We start from the raw sequence: 14,607 nt of genomic DNA, 5'->3' as shown, positions 1-14,607 counted from the left end.
AAAAGCGTTCTCGTTCCGGCTTAGAGGACAACATACTTGGGTGTCAGATGGGATTCGATCACTATGCGGGCACAATTGTCTCCCGCTCGTGTCGAATCCATCCTCAGCGCCCTCAAGGAAATCAGACTAGACCAGGAAGTGACTGTATATCACTTTCAAAAATGTTTAGGCCTCATGGCAGCTGCATCCACGGTGATACCTTTGGGCCTTCTGCACATGAGAGCTTTTCAGTTGTGGCTAAGAGCCAGGGGATTTCATACAAGGGCCTATCCCCGAAGGCGAATAAGGGTTACGCTCGAAGGACGTCGTACCCTTTCTATGTGGTTCAGACGCCAGTTTCTCACCTTGGGTCCCACTCTAGGTCCGTCTTGTCGTCGCAAAATGTTAACGACAGACGCTTCCCTTACCGGCTGGGGTGCGGTCTTGGATGGCCGTCCAGCTCAAGGGCGCTGGAGAGGTCATCTTCTCACATGGCACATCAATTGCCTCGAAATGACGGCTCTATTTTTGGCCCTACAGCACTTCCTCCAGCAGCTGAGAGGGTACCATGTTCTAGTGCAGGTGGACAATACATCGGTAGTCTCCTACATAAATCGCCAGGGTGGACTGCACTCGCGCCGCTTGAACGAGCTAGCGCATCAGGTTCTGCTCTGGGCACAGGACAAGTTCCTGTCCCTCAGGGCGATTTACATTCCAGGGCACATGAATGTGGGAGTAGATTTACTGTCCAGACAAGCTGTGACAAACGGGGAATGGAAACTCCACTCCGACATAGTCAGCCAAATCTGGGAAAGATTCTTTACAGCAGAGGTGGACCTCTTTGCCTCCCAAGAGACAGCACAATGTCCTCTCTACTACTCTCTGACTCATCCAGCTCCCCTGGGTCTGGACGCGATGGCCCATACGTGGCCCAATTTACGCCTTTATGCATTTCCGCCAATATCTCTGCTCCCGGGAGTCCTGGCGAGGGTCCGTCAACACTCTTACTGATAGCGCCCCGTTGGCCGGCCAGAGTATGGTTCTCGGATCTAATATCTCTCCTCGATGGCTCACCTTGGATGATTCCAGTGAGGAGGGATCTTCTGTCTTAGGCGCAGGGGACAATATTTCATCCCCGACCCGAGGTTTGGAACCTTCACGTTTGGCCCCTGAACGGGACCAACTAAGTCAAGCTGGTTTCCCAGCCAGCATTATTGACACTATTCTAGCCGCTAGAGCTCCCTCCACTAGAAAAGCTTATGCCCTCAAATGGAATGTTTTTGAAAGTTGGTGCATGACGAAGCAGGTAGACCCAGTCCACTGCCAAATTGTTTCAGTGCTAAAGTTCCTGCAAGATAAGTTGTCCTCGGGCTTGTGCCCTAGGACCCTTAGGACGTACGTGGCCGCTATCTCAGCCTGCCACGTTCCAATCGAGGGGATTACTGTGGGAAAACACCCTTTAGTTGCCCGTTTTATTCGTGGAGCTAAACGGTTGAGGCCACCCACTAGAGCCACGGCCCCTTCATGGGATTTATCTATCGTGCTCGAAGGTCTAATTGACACTCCTTTCGAACCGCTAGAGTCAGCCCCTGACAGGCTTCTGACTCTTAAGATGTTTTTTCTTATGGCCATTACCTCTCTCAAGAGGAGGGATCTGCGTGCCTTGTCAGTCTCCCCATCCTGCCTGAACTTTGCCCCTGGGCTAGTCAAGGCCATTCTGCATCCTCACCCGAACTATCTTCCGAAAGTTCCATTTTCAAACATGCACCCTGTTGTTCTTGAAGCCTTCTGTCCTCCGCCTTTTAAAGCTTCGGAGCAGGAGAAACTTCACCTATTATGTCCAGTACGTGCTCTTCGGATTTACGTCCACCGCACCTGCCAGTGGCGTAGATCAGAGCAGCTCTTTATTTGCTATGGAGGCCGCAACCGGGGGGCGGCCGCTACTACGCAGACCATGTCACATTGGGTGAGAGATGCTATTGCTCTCTCCTATGAGGCGCGTGGGCTCACTTCGCCTCTAGGAATCAGGGCTCATTCAACCAAGGGGATTGCTTCATCTATTGCACTAGCAAGAGGTATTCCCCTGCAACAAGTGTGTGACGCGGCGGGCTGGTCCTCTCCGCACACATTTATTAGATTTTATAGTCTGGATGTTTCTGTCACTCCGGGCTCACGAGTCCTCGAGTCAGCTTCCCAGACATAGTTCTGAGACCTCTCAGCCTTGTGCGCACACGTTACACAATGCGGGGTCCAGACACTTGCAGTGCGGCGACGTTGGTACTCTCGTTCCCATAGCGTTTTCACGCAGCATCGAGTGTATCCTTTGAAAGGGAACGTCTCGGGTTACTTTGTTGTAACCCTGTTCCCTGAAAAGGCGGGAACGAGATGCTGCGTCCCAATGCCGCACTGCCCACGTGACCGGACGTCCGTTCAGACAATCAATCTAAGGAATGTTGCCGGCTCACTCCTATTTATAACCTGCAGGTGCATCTAATCAGATGACGTCACCTGACCGAGGTTATATAAGCCAAAATTTGGCGTGTTTGCTACACACATGCTTCACAACCGGCAACACGAAAAGATATTCCCATAGCGTTTTCACGCAGCATCTCGTTCCCGCCTTTTCAGGGAACAGGGTTACAACAAAGTAACCCGAGACGATTCTCAGTCAGATGTTCACATCCGCCTTCTCAGTCACTGCTGAACAGATTGGCTGTATGGAGTGTATCACTTTATAATCACCTGATACCACTGTCACTGGCTGTATAAATCTAAAGTCTGAGCTGAACCAGATTTCACCAGTAAATTCACAACTCCAGGTATCCATCTAATCATACATATTCAGTTTTATCCAAATTTAATTAAAATATTAGTTTGAAATAGCAGTTAGTCATTTTGTTTGTGTCAATGTGTCAACCAAGTGCACTAATACACAGCTGTGTTTTGATGTTTCAGGAGATTGTGAATCCTCCCTGATTTTTTTTTATTAATATGTTTTTTCTATTAATAATGTGAGTCATGACATTATGATTTATTATATTTGTGAGTTAGGAGGATGTACATGAAAGGAACAGAAATGATATTTTTTCATTTTATGTTCATTTGCTGTGTTATTGTAAAACATTCAAATCCAGCAGAAGTTTTAGATCATCCTGCTGATGTCAGTAAGGAAAAACATGATCGTTGCATTTACAAAGATTTTTGAGATATGGTGAGGTATTGAGGCAATATGGCTTTTAAATGGAACACATATACACATACACTTTACCATATCAACAATTATACATTTTGCGTCCATTAAAAAAGTTCCTCTACAGAAATTATATGATATCGATTACAGCCAAAACTACAGGTTAATCAGATTGCTAAATTCAGGAGTGCTGTAGTGTAATGCAGTGTAAACTGTAAACACCAACAGATTTATATCACAGTTTTGTTTTCAGAATATTTTTATGGAACATTTACAGTATAGAAGGAGTTCCTTAGTGTCACCATTTTGTAGACAGCATCAGGACAGAATAGTTTGCTCTTTCTGATTTCTCTTTCCTCAAATTGATAATATTTTTAACCTGTTTTGGTGGAGTATTCTTGATAGAAATAATATGTGATATGAATTACAGCCCACAAAATTACTGTCTAATCAAATTGGTGAAATCAGTAGAGCTGTGGTGTAATGCAGTGTGAAGACCAACCGATTTATATCACACAGTCAGTATATCACAGTACAGTATATCACTAATCATTTGAAAGTGAACTTCTTAATGAAGCTTTCTGTATAGGAAGATGAATTAAATGAAATAGTTTATCACTTTGCTTGTTTAAAATCATATGAATTTCCATGAAACCAACACAGCACATGTTCCTTTATGTAAAATCTGTTTAATGTAAATGATGACAATGTTGAATGCAGTCATACTGTAGCTATCATGGTTGAGCAGGTGAGTAGACTGCCATCTAGTGGAAAACAGAAAGTAAACAAAAATGTTTTTAAATGTTTAGCTGAAATACGTCTTCCTCTCAATAAAAACTTCGCACACGGAGATCAAATATAAAGTAAAAAAGTAGATGCATTTGTATCATCTCTGTATTATTCCATATTTATCTTTTAAATTTAATACATTGATAATATACAACTTAGCTAAATTCATCTATACAGTACAGCACATGTGTTTTTGTACTAACTTCTAAGCAGAAGTATCACTGTGTGTGTGGCGTGCACAATAATACACAGCTGTGTCTTCTGTCACACTGATGATAAAAATGTTAGCTCAGTTCATGACAACAACACATGTTTTTGTATTGACATCTAAGTAGAAGTATCACTGTGTGTTGCGTGCACAGTAATACACAGCTGTGTCTTCTGTCTGCAGATTCTGTCCTCTCAGAGTCACTGTGCTGCTGGAGTCGTCTTTAGAAATACTGAACTTGCTTTTTAGAGACTCTTTATGATAAGCATTTCCACCTCCCCAAATGTTGTTTATCCATTCCCGAGTTTTCCCTGCAGGTTGTCGAATCCAACCTGTGGCGTAGCTGTTATCAGTAACAGAGTATCCGGATACTTTACAGCTGAGGGTTAAAGATTCTCCTGGCTTTAACATCACTGAGGAGACCTGAGTGAGTTCTACTGCACATTCCACATCTGAAAACAAGTCACAATTTCAGTTAAACATGTATGTACAGAATGCTATAGCTACAACAATTTATTAACATCTCTCTGAGTTTATTAATGAAGTGAAACTCACAGGATGAAGCTGCCAGCAGCAGGAAAAATGACAGAAACATTGTTTAACTAAAAGCAGTGCTGAATTCTCCAGAGCCCACAGGGACAGAGGCTGATATTTCTCTACATGTAGATCTAAGTCGGAAAATTTGCATATATATTTGCATATTGACTGCTGGTCAATTAAAAAGAAATAAATACTACCAATAATAATAATAATAAAAAAAAAAAACGCTTGTTGGTTTTCTCCAGGTTTTAATAATTGCAGTGGTAAGATTTTAGTGCTTAACTTTATTTGTATTAACTAAAGACAAAACAGCAAATTGAACTTTAAAATGGACTTAATTGTAATGGTACAGCTGTTCATTATTGGCTGTCACACTTTTGATTCTTAAAGACAAAAGCAATGTTTTGGGAGCACATATAAAATCTCAATAAAATATCCCTTTATTTTCAGCAAATACTTTAACCTAGTCAGTGTTACAATCTCAAGACAACCCCAGGCATCGGTGGATGTGATGGAGGAACATATTTACACACTCTTTATGTCTAAATCAATGGTCTTCTAGCATGATGTTTTTGGACAGTTAGAGAAATTCAAATGAAAATGTATTTCTTTTTTCCTCTTTATTTCTTTAAATTTATTAGATAAAAAAAACATACATGAAATGTCCCTACCGAAATGTTTTTATAATTCACAAAATGCACAAAACCTAATCAACCTGCAACACATGTCTTTGGGCTGTGGGGAAACTGAAATACCCAAAGAAAACTTACAAAACAAATATAAAAACTGCACACACAATGTCTAAAAGATACTGTACACACCCCAACCATAGAAGTACTGACCCACCGCCTTCTTCCCCCCCAGCTCCACTTCAACCCCACATTTAAAATATTGTGATATTTGTGTTTTTCAGTGTTTAAATGAGCATGATATTAGGACTTGTGAGGGTGATCAGAATTGAGTTCATAAAATATATTAGAAAACATATTCAGAAAATATATAAAAATATATCAGCATGGTGTGAGCTTAAAAAGTCCATAACAAATTTACTATTAGTAACACGATCAATAATGTATATAAGAAACTTTATATAAATCTTATCGATATGTAAATGTAGTTAGGACTGACACCACCATTTATTAAGTAAGAAATATTCTACTAAACTGCACTAAAAACACAAGGCTCTTCATGCTTTAGGCTTTGAACCAATCATACATCAGACTGAATTTTTATAAATAATCCTAAGAGGCAGGATTTCTTGAGCTCAAGTGATGGATATATAAAGATATATTTAAAATAAATGTTTGTCTGTACATTGGTCCGAATTTGCGCTTTAAATGATCTCTTAATGTTTAATGAAGCTCCCAACTTCTGACTGAGAAAGGCCCAGCTTCCACCACCGATCCTGATCACCTTCTATAGAGGGACTATCGAGAGCATCCTGAGCGGCTGCATCACTGTCTGGTTTGGGAATTGTGCCATATCGGACCGCAAAACCCTACAGCGGATAGTAAGGACAGCGGAGAAGATCATTGGGGTCTCTCTTCCCTCCATTGAAGACATCTACACCACACGCTGCATCCGCAAAGCCAACAGCATTGTGGCTGATCGGACACACCCCTCTCACACACACTTCACAATCCTGCCATCTGGAAAAAGGTACCGAAGCATTCGGGCACACACATCCAGACTGTGCAACAGCTTTTTTCCACAAGCCATCCGTCTCCTCAACAAAAAGGGACTGAACTGATAAACACACACACACACACACACACACACACACACAAACATTATCACTCAGCTTAACTACTACAACTCAACTACATCAATACATCAAAACACTGTGACTGGACTGACAAATCAACACAAGCGCAGACACACTGACCCACACAAACTATTCTACACACATCTGTAAATGCCTCACTGTTTATCTCTTCTGCACAATATTCATTACTTCTTGCACAAATACCAATTCTTGCTGCTATGTTTTTTACTACCTCAACACCATATTTTATGTCTTATGTTTTATGTTCTGATATGTCGTTGTCGTCGCACTGTCACTTTGTTGTTGCTCGTTTTGCACATTTGCACGTGCACTTTGTTGTTGTCTGGGAAAAAAAAAAAAAAAAAAAAACCTGTAGATAGTCTTTTAGTTAGTTAGTCTTTTTTTTTTTTTTTTTTTTTTTTTTGTTAATTTAATTTATGTTGTAATTTATGTTAGGAATATCTGTCTTGTCTCTGCCAGCCAGCTAACTAGGCCTCCTAGCTAGCTAGTTTAGCTTCTCTGTTAATTTATGTTGTAAGTTTATGTTGCATGTAGCACCTTGGTCCTGGAGGAACGTTGTTTCGTTTCACTGTGTACTAACTGTATATGGTTGAAGTGACAATAAAGCCTACTTGAACTTGAACTTGAACTTGAACAAAACCAGTCTCAGATTTATTTTTATTTTTTTTGTCTAAATGTCTTTCTGTCTGTCTTTTGGTCAGTCTGTATGTACTCTATGTCCGTTTAGCCAGATTTTGTCGAAATGTGATCACACATTACAACATCACACAGAACTGATTGGACAAAATGTAATAAAACTATTATCTCATAAGGTGTCTACACTCTATAATAAACAAAAAATGTTTAATTTACAATTTAATGCTTACATTTATCTTTAGTTACCCTAAATTGGTTAAAACAAACCGAATATGAGCTCAATCCTTTTACTGAATACACATTTAGATTATCTCTTCAACATGTCAGAAAACATTAATATGTAAAATTTGATGATAAGTAATACCAGAAATTTATCCAGTCATAACTGGTAAAGTTGTTGAAGTCTATTTCCACCACTAAGGGAAAATATGAAGAGAGGGAAGATTGTCATGGTGAAAACAGCAATAAAAATGACAAATCAAAATTACAAGATTAAAATGTAAAAATTCTAAGGAAAAAAGGGAACATTTGGACTTACAAAAAAAAAAAAAAAAGAAAAATAAATATGAAAAGAAATTAAGCCTTTCAATTTTTTTTTTTTTTTTTTACAATCATTGTATATCCATGAAGTAAATGCCCAAATGACCAAAGAGGAGATTTATGGATGCAGTGAGAGAGGACATTAGTTAGATGGAGAGAGGAAGTTAGTTGGGATGAGAAAAGAGGATGCAGAGGATAGGGTTAGATGGAGGCAGATGATTCACTGTGGTGACCCCTGAAAGGGAACAGCCGAAAGACAAAGAAGAAGACTGGGGCACAGGCCACTCTGATATTTAGTTCCCACAATAATTCATGCTACTTTTTGTGTACAGGGTCACAGGGGCCTGGGGCCTATTCCTTTATTATTTTAATCATCAACTTAAAGTATAAATACTGTTTCAGGGGAAAATCTTTTACTTCAATAAAACTATAAACAGGAAGCTTATTTCCACACACTTGGATGCATTTAAAAATGGCTTCATGAAGGCAATACATACATAACGACTTGATAGTAGTGTTTGTAATTTATCACATCAGTGTTTATTTGATCCTCTGTAAGAAATCAACATTTGATCGCTGTGTGTATTATTTTGCGAAAAGATAGAACATGGTTTTAAGTGCTGTATTTCATTTTATAAAATTTAGACAAAATACATTCAAATTCAAATTTTGTCACATACACAGTCATACACAGTTAAATAAAATTTAAATTTGAATGTATTTTGTCTAAATTCTAGACAGTATTTTATTGTGCAAGAGATTTATAGAATTTAGACAAAATACATTACACTTTATTTTGTGTATAGAGTTTTAAACAAACTAAGACACATTTTTTTGGAATTTAGAAAACAGGAAAATAAAACTCAATAAACCTGTTTAAATAACCTTCAAAGGTCTAATCTCACTCTTACTCATCATCCGCTTTATCCTGTGTTCAGGTTTGTGAGGGCCTGGAGCCTGTCCCAGGAGACTTAGGGCACGAGGCAGGGTACACCCTGCTGGCTGCCAATCCATTGCAGGGCACACACACACACTATGGGCAATTAAGGAAATGCCAATTAGCCTAATCTGCAGGCCTTTGGACTGTGGGAAGAAAAGTAGAGTACCCAGAGGGAACCAACCAAACACAGGGAGAACATGCAAACTCCATGCACACAGAGAAAGGAATCAAACCCAGACCCTGGAGGTGCAAGGCAACAGTGCTAACCACTACAATATCATGCCACCTAAAAAGTCTTATGTTTTAGTAATGTCTTAATTATCAAATAATCTATTTTGTATAATGAATAAGTAACTACTTTTTAACCTAAACTGTCTATCCTAACATGTGAAAATAGACATTTAAATTTGCTTAGTGGTTCATAAAAGTGAAAAGAAGTGCACATCATTAAGTTATCTGAACTGAAACTGTTTAATTTGTTATTGCTGTTTTTATTTAAATAAAAATTTAAAATGTATTTATAAATTGCTTTCTTAAAAAACAAATTTCATGAGTTTTACCTCATTAAAAATGAGCTACTGCCCCCTATAGGTGCAAATAAAAAACAAAAATTGGTTCCTCTTCCTGCATATGTGTTTTGTACTGAGCCTTAATGGATTAACTGTAAATACACCTCAGTACAATAAATAATTTAATAGTGCTGTCAGAGATGAACCATTATGTTAATGGGGGGGGGGGGGTGTCCTAATTTTTCACTTATATTAGGTCTACCTGTGGACAAGTGTACTGCAGAGAGATGTATATGAACAGGATTGGAAAATTAGGAAAAGATTTGCATAAAATACATCGTCAACTTTCATGTCACCTTGAACACTCAGGTTTTCTTACTGATTAGCTCTCTTAAACTTAACCCAACTCTTTAACTTTAATTCTCTTAAAATTAACCCAAAATAAACAAATCACCTTTTCACTGTGATCAGCTTATTAGTGAATAACATTTTAGTGCCATATGCTAAATACCTGCACAATCATGTAAAACAAGCATTTCTCATTAAAGTAGCAGGTGCTGTGCTCAGACTGTGAAAGACTCTGACCCTCAAGGATCACAGAGAGGCGCTCATTCAAATATGCTACAGTTGCTCTACATTTTGCACAGAAACATATATAATGGATGCCATAAATTAAAATAAATTAAATAATGTGGGTAGGACTGCTGATATGGTGAAGTTCTGTGAAAGAGAAGGAATGTAAGAATTTGACGACATTATTTGAAGTGAACAGATTTTGTGTTTTTAAAAGATAGTAATACAAATAGGTTCATGTTTAAAAAGTTCTAGAACATCCTTCCAATTAATGTTTAGTACTCAGACACAGTCTCAGTGTTTAAGTCTAGGCTAAAAACCTATTTATTTAGCCAACTATTTTTGTTCTCTCTCTCTCTCTCTCTTTCTCTCTATCTATCTTCTTGTCTTTCTCTTCTCAAACCCATGCTGCTCCTGAGCTGCCAATGATCCAGACCCCCTCTGTCCTGTGGACCTTTCTCACTTCTATAATTATTTTGGTTGGCAAACTCATTGCACGTAGACTCGTGTGGTCTGCTTGGGATGCCTGTGATGACTGGGGACGGTTCCACTTTACCATGAAGACAGTCCTGGCCTCGACTGATGCAGACAGCTGTTCTCTTAGAACTTGTGACTGCATTCGATCAATTGTTCAGGACTGGAATTTAACAAAGTCAACCTGATTCATCAATAACAAACTGGACTCCTCATTAACTAAAAACTGTTATATTGAACCTCCAGCTTCCTGACACACATTATAATTGCACAATAATTCCTGCTATCTGTTAGCCCACAAATGGGGATGGGTTTCCTGTTGAGTTTGGTTACTCTCAAGGTTCCTCATACTGCCATCTCAGGGAGTTTTTTCTTTGCCACCGTCAACCTCGGCTTGCTCATCAGGGACGATCGGATCATTTTGATTAATACACATTGTCACATTTCATACAAATTTCTATAATTTTCTTTTGATCCTGCAAAGCTGCCTTGTGAGAATGACCATTGTTAAAAGCGCCCATACAAATAAAATTGAATTAAATTGAACTAAATATAAAAGAAATTTAGCCAGAAATCTGGTTGAGATTGTAGGTGTGTATTGGGACTGGGATGGCTATTAGTTTGTTGAGGAACTGTTGAAGCCACAATTCATGTGTGCTGCTAAAGGTTGTCGAATGTCTTCTTCCAGGAAAAGTTTTTTCCCTTTTTTTTTTTAGGGAATTATTCCTCAACCTGTGAAAACAGACTGTTATGCACATTGTTGGACACATTTTGTATTATTTCAAATTTACTAATTAAACATTTCGTTTCACTGTTCATTAAATATTCTTTAAAAAAGAATAAATAAATTAATAAATTAATAAATAAATTTTAAAGAATATTTTTATTATTTTTTAAATGAAAATTACTTATTGTCATTTGTTAAGCTGTTAAATCTTCATTCCAAATAACGACAGTAAAATCTGATGGTGATGTTTATTAGTTGCATGGAGAGGATGTTTATTACATGTCTCATAAGGTTTTTGTAAGGGGAATCCACTGTTCAGTGTCACTGTGTGTCTCTTGCGCAGTAATACACAGCTGTGTCTTCAGTTTGCAGATTCTGTCCTTGAATTGTTATCGTGTTAGTAGAAGTGTCTCTGGAGATGCTGAACTTATTTTTCAGTTTGTCGCTGTAATATAAACTCCCACCACTGCTAATAAGTCCAATCCACTCCAGAGCTTTTCCTGCAGGTTGTCGGATCCAAGCTGTATGATAAGTAGTAACTGAATATGAAACCTTACAGGTGATGGAGAGACTCTGGCCTGGCTGGACTGTCATGGCAGCAGGCTGAATCAGTTCCTCAGCGTGGACATCTGTGGCAGAAAACACTTAGTGATTTCTCACACAATATACAGTATGCTGCACATATAGTGTTATTGTAGTAAATAAATTAATTTGATGAAACACTCACGGGAAGCAGCTGCCAGCAGGAGCAGTAGAGATGTAGAGAACATGGTGTGTGTTGTTTATGCTGGGGTCTCCACTGTTCTTCAATGCTTAACAGAGACCATCACATACATAAATAGAGTGATAAACCCACCCTGATGCTTGCTTTTGCATATTTGGTGATGATGCACGGATTCACAAGCACAGTACTGTAAATGTTAAAAAATAACAAGTACATTGTAAAAGAGGTAAATGCAAATTATTTACTATGTAAAGTATGCAACAAAAATAATCATTGATGAAAACAAGACCTAATAACTGTTGATATGATAAGGAAGCACACACACACACACACACACACACACACACACACACACACACACACACACACACACACACACACACACACAGAAACACACACACACGTGCACATACTGTATACTAGGCTACTTGTTTCTGTATACTGTGTATATTTTTTTTTTAATTAGGACCTTTCTTTTTTATCTGACTCAAAGTTCACACAAAAAAGAAACTGCAAAGAGTAAAGCCCACCACACTAAGAACTTTTCAGTGTCATGAAAGTGATAGCTTCACAAGATATTGCATTTCCAATATCCCAATGCATAAGAATAAATATAAGAATAAATTTAATGTTTCATTTTTAAATAGATAAATCATTGCAATATGAGTTAAACAGCAGGGCTCTCAGAATCTGAAACCAAAAGAAATATTTTATAGGGAGTTTGGTTGACATGACAGTGTTTTTTCGTTTACAAAAATACTACATTTCCTGCAAATGTATACATATACACATTCACAGAATATAACATCTACTCCTGTTTTTTTTTACTGACGGTTTGTGACAAATTAAAAATATTTTGCACTACTAATGAAATTTTAGAACAGCTGAAGCTGTTTTTCCAGCACCATTATTTAATTTTTCAATAAATTTAAAGAGATAGACACTTTATTGTCATCATAGTAATACAGTTAAAATCGTTTGATAGCTCTCAGAGACCAGCAGCATGAAAGAGGATATATGTAAGAATAAACCAAAAAAATATGGAAATATAACAACATTAACAATACAATAGAGTATATGTGCAGTGGGATTTGGATGGTCCGTACAGTGCAGTGCAAACCAGTATTTTCAAAAAGAAGAAATTATTATGCAAATGATAATATTAATAATTACAGCCCTGGATGTTACTCGTTGAGTGCATTAGCAGCAACTTGGGGAAGAAGAAAAAAAAGAGGTGGGTAGACAGCTTGGTTCAAGTCTTTAGTTTTCAGCAGTTGTGTGCAGGTGTGTGTGCACATGTGTGTGAGCTGTTTCTTTGTTTGTGTCCTGATTGTCCTTATTTTGTTCCTGATGGGAGGAGCACAAACTTCAGGGGACCAGGTTGGGTTGAATCTTTGATGAGCTAGCTTTGTTGCTAACTCTTGTGTCGGCTACCTCTAGACGGCTAGCATAAACTATGTCCAGACTCTGGAGCATGGTTCCCACAATCCTATGTGCAGTTTTACCTATTTAGAAACAAAAGCCTCTGCTGAGCTTTCTTCACTAAGTAGGAAGTGTTTATGGTCCGTGTTAGATCCCTTGTGATGTACAGACCCAAGAAGTTCAACCTCACTATTTATGTGGAGAGTAGTGTCATTTTTCTGGTTTGCCTGTTGTCTACAAAAATATTTCTTTTAGTGGTGTTCAGAGCCAGGTCACAATCCGAACACCACTCAACCAGATGTTAAACTGCCTCCAGATGTTAAAATGTTTCATTTTCTGGTATCAGTCCCACTATAGTGGTGTCATCAGCAAACTTCACTACAGTGTTAGAGAAGTGGATGGGTGTGCAGTCATGTGTGAACAGGGTGATGGGAACAACCTACATATCCTTAGCACTGCTCTATTATAGAAGCTCATTTTGAGGCGAATCTTTCCTGAAGATTTTTTTTCATTAATATGTTTTTCTATTAATGTGCATTTGCTCATTGTGAAAGTCATGACATTATGATTTAATACATTTCTAAAACATATTAAAAAATATGCTATTATTTAACAATATAAAAGCTATGGCCAAGGATATAAAGCCTTCTGTAGGAAGATTTTTATGAAATATTTATGGAAGGAGTCTGTCGTGTCATGCACACAACTGCTTGTATACATCAGGACAGAAGAGTTTGCTCTTTCGGAATTCTGCATCCTCAAATTGATAACATAAAAAAGCACTGAATGACAAATGATTAATTAAATAAATAAAAAAAAAACATTCACATCCCTTCACAGTACAGCACATACTTTTTTAAAAACGTTTTTCATGTAGTACTGTATCCACGACACAGGTCCCTCTGAAAGTTACTATAGCAATGATATGTGATATAAAGTACAGCCACCAAAACTACTGTCTAATCAGATTGGTAAATTCAGCAATGCTGTGGTGTAAAGCAGTTTAAACACCTCATTTACTGATTTATATCACACAGTTTTGTTTTTAAGTCTCATAATTTTCTCAATGATAAAGTGAACTCTCCCCAGTGTATTTAATTAAGTGACTATGGGACCTTGTATGAGCCTGTCCACATAATATAGGGTTAATGAGAAAGAGATTAGAAAATATGGTCTGTGATAAAACTAAGCTTTCTCTAAGAAGATAAATTAATTGAAACAGTTGAGCACTTTGCTAGTTAAAATTCATGTGAATGTACATGAAACTAGCACAGCACATGTTCCTAAATGTAAATCTGTTCAATGTAAATGATGACATGATGCTGGATGCAGTCATAGCTGTCATGGTTAAAATATGAGTTTGCACAGACTGCCCTCTAGTGGCAGACAAATGGTCAACAAAAATGTTTTTAAATGTTTAGCTAAAATATGTCTTCCTCTCAATAAACACTAGAGCATTTGTTTTATCATTGTATTCTTCATTATCCATATTTTAAATCTAATACACTGATGATGAAAGCATGGGCTAAATCTTTCTCAACAGCACACCTGTTTTTGTATTGACATGTAT

At 38.0% G+C, this 14,607-nt stretch overlaps 1 gene segment (V, D, J or C); it reads right to left on the bottom strand.

Annotated features, from left to right (window-relative positions):
- Positions 1-4,298: 4,298 nt before the first annotated feature.
- LOC128544255 (immunoglobulin heavy variable 3-53-like) lies at positions 4,299-4,790 on the bottom strand. The segment is given in 2 exon segments: positions 4,299-4,618; positions 4,722-4,790. Coding segments are annotated over 2 exon segments (360 nt in total).
- Between the last annotated feature and the right edge of the window lie 9,817 nt (positions 4,791-14,607).

This window comes from Clarias gariepinus, chromosome 16 (genome assembly GCF_024256425.1).
Source record: "Clarias gariepinus isolate MV-2021 ecotype Netherlands chromosome 16, CGAR_prim_01v2, whole genome shotgun sequence".
NCBI classification, from domain to species: Eukaryota; Metazoa; Chordata; class Actinopteri; order Siluriformes; family Clariidae; genus Clarias; species Clarias gariepinus.
Note: the sequence above shows the minus strand (reverse complement) of the source record. Positions and strands in the feature narration are given on the sequence as shown.